The sequence below is a fragment of the Ranitomeya variabilis genome, chromosome 1 (assembly GCF_051348905.1).
Source record: "Ranitomeya variabilis isolate aRanVar5 chromosome 1, aRanVar5.hap1, whole genome shotgun sequence".
NCBI lineage: Eukaryota > Metazoa > Chordata > Amphibia > Anura > Dendrobatidae > Ranitomeya > Ranitomeya variabilis.
The window spans coordinates 213847625-213853483 of NC_135232.1; the positions used below are offsets into that span (position 1 = coordinate 213847625).

Genomic DNA, 5859 nt, shown 5'->3' on the forward strand with positions numbered 1-5859 from the left:
TCACCGACCTTTAAAGTCCGTTTAATCGGTTTATTAGCAATAGTAGAACTGTAAATATTGCGCCAGATTTGCATAGCGTTTTTCTCTGTCACTTCAGCGGGAGTACAGCGTATGGTAGAATGATAAGTATGATTGTAGCTATGCACCAAATCCGGTAAAATATCAATATACCTAAAGGTATTATGCTTCGTGAGATAGCGCCACATACGAGTTTTTAATGTGCGATTAAAGCGCTCTACCATAGCTGCTTTCACAGCGTTGTTGGTAAAAAAGTGGTGAATATTATGTAAATTACATAGTTGCTTGACTGACGAATTTATAAATTATTTTCCGCGATCCGTCTGCAATTTCTTCGGTATGCGCTTATCATTTTGAAATATTAATTCGAACGATCTAGCAACGCTAGCGCCCATTTTGTTTGACGAAGCCACACACCACGCGTATCTCGATAGAGTATCAATCACCGTCAGGATGTATTTGACATTATCATTTTCCCTTGAATAGTCGATTAAACTTATGAGATCCACCTGCCATTGCGCGTCAATGTTCGAGACGTAAATTTTATTTGTCAAAAAACGTTTTCTAATAGGCTTGTGCAACGTATAAGCGTCTTGCCTATCCAGCCACTCAGTCACGTCAGATTTCTTTATTCCGTGGTCTCTCGTCGCTCTAAATAATTTGTCTATTCCATAGAATGATCCGGACTCGCTAGCCGTAAAATATTGTTTTTCTAATATGTAATCCCAGGTATTAGACGCCATGATTGAATTAATGAATGTGTCTCGATAATCAGCAGCCTCCTGCTTTCAGAAATTCAGTTGTATAAAATTTTATATTAAACTCTGTATTTATACCAAATATTCCAGGCCTAGATAATATATTTCATAGGAATTAGACACCGCGACTGAATAAAACGATTGTGTCTCGATGAACACCAGCCTGCGTATTTCAGAAATTCAGCTGTATAAAATCTCCTGTTTTAAGCCGACTACGTCATGTATGAGTTAATACAGACAGTAATTGTTTGCGTGTGTGTGCTCTGGGCGTTAACAGAAGGCATGTGACGGTTCGTAACTGGAGTGTGTTTCTGGGTGTTAACACTTGCCTGGCTTCCTGCCAGCCAGGATAAATACAGCTGTCTGCAGCACACATCCAGCCAGCAGAAGCCAGACGCAGTCTAATCTCTGACCTATTCTAAATGTAAGTATTTGCTGATTTATTTGCGCTCTGATATTATCATTGTCTGTAACATATATATTTGTGCTAGTTATAAACTGAATCTTTGCTAATTCATCATGTACAGTATAGTTAAAATCTGTATTTATCGGCGGTATAGATATAGATGAAACTTGACCCCTTTTTATTTAAGATGGAATTCCAATATCCCCGCGATCAATACAACCCATTTCTTACAAGCACACAGCTAGGTATACCGAATATAATGTACTGAGTATTGGCTCATTCTGATTAAGGCATTATATTATAAGTAATTTATATTAATTATATATTCTTGCATTCTTTCTTATTTAAGAGGAGTGTATGTCCCCCGATTATCGCAATAAATTCACGCCGAATTATGAACCCTTTGAACACCTAGCCAAGGAGCCGTTAGAAGATAATGAGACTGCTCTTCACCTTATCACAGGTAATTAGATTCTCCTTTTTGCATTTAGATAGGGAAAAATGTCGATTTAACACGGTACTAAGATATTTATCATTCCTGTATCGCGTGTAAGAAACCTATATATATATATATTATCTATGTTAATTTCACATCACAGACAAACACATTTTATATACCGCAACAACTATATTTGCGAGTACGGCATAAATATGTTTGGTATGCAAAACATAGGTAATAAGCACACGCTGAATACGCTAGTTAGGCTGTATTAATAGCTATCAACTACTGTATTACACAAATCATGTCATAATAAATATATGCTTAAATTATTAAAAACAAATAATGTCGCGATCCATCAATATAATACTATTATTAAAACTGACACACCATAAACAGGGTAATGCCGTAAAACTATATTATACTGTATCAGCTGATTTAATCCCTGTATGTAAACACGAGCTATGTACAATTTCTCATACAGATACTGACACGCAGCCATCGCTCTGTATGCCGGAAAACTGGCGTGTTCCCGAAGGATGTGAAAATCTGGATTCAGACGTCGAGATCATAGATGACAAGAACGCTGTAATTTCACCGCTACCCGATGCTCCTAAAGGACGTGGAAATTTGTTAAGCAGGTGTCTCAAGAATAGGAAAGGTAACGCTTCATTTGAAATACATACGATTCTCACTTTTGTGTAGATAATCAATTCTGTGTTAACTAATAGCCGTATTTTATTCACATATGCTAAACTAGTTGCCAGAAAAATTCAATTTGAAAAAGAGAATATCCCCGTCTCAATGAGTTCGAGCAATGTGATGCCCATTAAACCAGGAGCTGCGGATGTACAATTCCCGCGTCATACTTGTAAGTGCATATCTGGTCTGCTCTCTACCGGTTTTATGCAAGTATTGTTACAATGATTTCATGGGTAGCTGTCACAGTTAACTTTTCAAATATTACGCAGGGTCACGGATAACACCCGGCGTGTAGCTTTTCCAATTTTACACCGGTTTCGCGGGTAACAGACACTTGCATCTTTTCTTTTAGATACGCCGGATCTTCAGCCACGAGTTCTGCAGCGGCGTAATTACGGATCTGCACAGAATCAACCACAAAGAGCTAATGCGGCTGTGAGAACACCACCTCTTTCGCCCATCCGTGTTGTGGATCGAGAGGAAAGCTACGCGGCACCCAAACACCCCGGGAATCCAAGCCCCAAGATTCCACATCAAAAATATAAGAATGTTTCAAGAGAGAGATCTGCGTCGCAGAGCGTTAGTCCCTTCATAACTCAGGAAGCCAATAGCATACTCAGCAGCCCACAAGTTACTCCTGAAAACAGAGAAATTACGCAGCTCGTCGCTGGTAAGAAGGGTAATAACCGTGGTAATATATGTGTGTCAAACTGTACAACCTGCAGATACTGTTCATGCAGAATCTTCTACCGATTTTGTCAATTTATTACCTCTAAAGAAGCGTTCAGTATCACGACGTCGTGTAAGTAAAAAACAGAAAGTTGCTGAACAATCGTCTTACACAGGGAGTCCTGTGTGGGATGATGAACATGTCAAAATGTTTATTGGCATGTCTGCTCAGTATACTCATACCAAACTCGCACAGATCAAACTAAAATCTTTCTGTGACACGTATGAAATGTTGATAAATGCACGTCCAACACCTGACATTATCTATAGCTATATGATTTTAATCTAAATCATGCCTGTGTACATACACCACCTGTGAATCTAAATAAATCTAAACCCGCCTGACTAAGCTTGGTTGGGCATGGTTTGAAAAAATCCAGAAGGCCGCAAGCAGCTAGAAGTGGGCGAGAGACAGTTTACAGCGCTATAACCACACAATATCCCCAGAGACTATTACATGATTCAACTACAGTTTTACACACCTATCATTTTAGATTTGCAAATCTGGAGCTTGTACAATCATTTGTAGAGGCCGTGAATATCGTTCATGACGGCATTCAGTCATTACTGAATAGAATCATCAGGGACATTGAACCTGACGACTTTGTACAGTTAAGGCTTGAATGTGGTGATACTTTAGACCCTATTTTCGCTACAAAAAAGACCAGGGAAGATTTTAATTCTGAATCTTTTTTAAACGACGTTGCCCACACACTTCAAAGTAATGTTGAATGTCTAGCATCCAATTCGTTAAAGCTAGTCGTCACCATCATTAAAAATAGTGGTGTTGTAAAAAGGGAGCATGAAATCTATAGCGGCCAGTCGGTCCATTAAACAAAAGAGCCGGTGACTGTATGATTTTAACACAACAAAAAACACAAACATTTTTATAGCGTGTTTTACAACCGCGTATGCTCGATTAGAGCTCTATTCGCTGCTGGACCGGCTGCAGGAGAGGTGCCTTTATCACGACACAGATTCAGTTATTTTTGTGCAGCGAGATGGTGAGTGGCAGCCGCCTTTAGGCGATTACCTGGGGGAGCTGAACAGTGAAATACCCGGTGGTACACACATCACAGAATTTGTATCCGCGGGCCCCAAACTTGCGGGTACAAACTCAACACCGGTAAAACTGTCTTAAAAGTTAAGGGGATAACACTAAATGTTGGTAACTCTCAATCTATTAATTTCAACAGTCTAAAAGATCTAGTTCTGGACTACCCGAGCAATTCTGACACAGATACACAGAAATGTATTGCCGTACAACAGCCGTCCATTGTAAGAAATAAAAAGTACTGGGAGCTTGAAACGAGGCCGTTACGCAAAACACAAAATTGCGTTTATACAAAGCGACGACTAATTGACGGTTTCACCACCCTGCCTTTTGGGTATTAGCAGAGTATTGTGGTGATGGATACACGCCTGCAACACCCATTCTCATGCATTCTAGCAGGGCCGTCTAATTCTGGAAAGAGCTATTTTGTAAAACAGCTGCTGTATAATATTGAAACTAATTTTTCTCAGAAACCTGATAATATTGTTTGGTTTTATTCGTGTTGGCAGAAACTATATGATGAAATCTCTCTCTCTTTTCCCCACGCCAGATTTGTGGAGGGTCTGCCGAATACATTCGTAGATGACGAATTATTCCCGCCGGAGAAGGTGAATTTGGCTATTGTTGATGATCTCATGGAGAGTGCTAGTGAAAATTGTGAGATAGAAAAAGCCTTTACCAAGTATGTGCACCACAGAAATCTCAGCATTTTCTACCTGGTTCAAAACATATTTTGTCAGGGTAAGAAAAGCCGTACGATAAATTTAAACAAAAAATACATGGTGCTTTTTAATAACCCCCGAGATAAATTACAAATTTTAACTCTAGCTCGGCAGATGTACCCCGGAAAAACATGTTTTTTCCTAGAAGCTTTTGAGGATGCCACGCGGGAACCTTATGGGTATTTGCTTGTAGATTTGAGAGCTAATACCCCTGAGGAACTTCGCTTAAGGACCGGATTGTTTCCACCAGCGTTGCCTGCTGTCTATGTTCAAAAGAAAAATGCTTCTAAAAAGTGAATTTTACCCAGGTATCAGACATTCTACGCTGTGTGCGTTGTGATGTAAAGATGTCTGAGAGACTCCGGCGTAACTGGGCTCTCTTAAAAACTCTGGTGAAAGCAACCCCAGCGGTCCGAAAGTCTATGATTTAATTACAGCCATAGGTGAGATTGCTTTAAACATCTTAAAAGGCAGGATTCCGCTGAAAGAGCGTCAAAAAGGCATATTAAAGAAGTGGCGTAAAGCTATAAGAACCCTGAGCGACAGATCTCAACCCATAAAGAAAAAGAAGCAGCTACTAAAGCAGGCCGGCGGGTTTATCGGACCTCTTTTAGCTTTTGCAATCCCTATAATAATAAGTCTACTCGCAGGAAGATAATGGAGCATACAGAGAAAATGTATCTAGTCCCCAAACAGGAGCTAGACAAACTAAGACCAGCTGCTACAGTTAACATACGCGACAGCGTTATTCAGCGCCTTGATGGCGAAATTAGCGACATTTTACAACGTCGTGACATTCCCGATGATGTGAAAATTAAAATGTATAGCACCGTGCTACAACGATACTTGGTGCATACGCGGCACAGCTCAAAAGAAGTAACGGCTTTAAATCTCGTTAGCACTCCTGATCCTGGTCAGCAACAATTGTCAAATACCGACTCTGATAAAAATCAAGAGATCGCTGAAATTGTCAGCCACATAAGCCAAAGATATAAAAAGAATGCTGAGTTTTTACTAAACAGGTTACTACA

General features: G+C 39.8%; 1 protein-coding gene across 1 annotated transcript; it reads left to right on the forward strand.

The window, feature by feature from the left end:
- The first annotated feature begins 1913 nt into the window (after window positions 1-1913).
- On the forward strand, window positions 1914-4891 carry LOC143793871 (uncharacterized). The gene is made up of 4 exons (XM_077280822.1): window positions 1914-2282; window positions 2382-2492; window positions 2676-2993; window positions 4657-4891. Exons 1-4 carry the CDS (start codon window positions 1967-1969, stop codon window positions 4686-4688), a joined length of 777 nt encoding a protein of 258 aa, XP_077136937.1. The 5' UTR covers window positions 1914-1966; the 3' UTR covers window positions 4689-4891.
- Window positions 4892-5859: the final 968 nt, after the last annotated feature.

What these genes read in the sequence shown, in the direction of transcription:
- LOC143793871 (XM_077280822.1), top strand. Translation starts at nt 1,967, where the DNA reads ATGTCGCGATCCATCAATATAATACTATTATTAAAACTGACACACCAT. An exon ending in ACAATTCCCGCGTCATACTT is followed by an intron (nt 2,493 to 2,675) that starts GTAAGTGCATAT and finishes CTTTTCTTTTAG; the next exon opens with ATACGCCGGATCTTCAGCCA. An exon ending in AATTACGCAGCTCGTCGCTG is followed by an intron (nt 2,994 to 4,656) that starts GTAAGAAGGGTA and finishes TCCCCACGCCAG; the next exon opens with ATTTGTGGAGGGTCTGCCGA.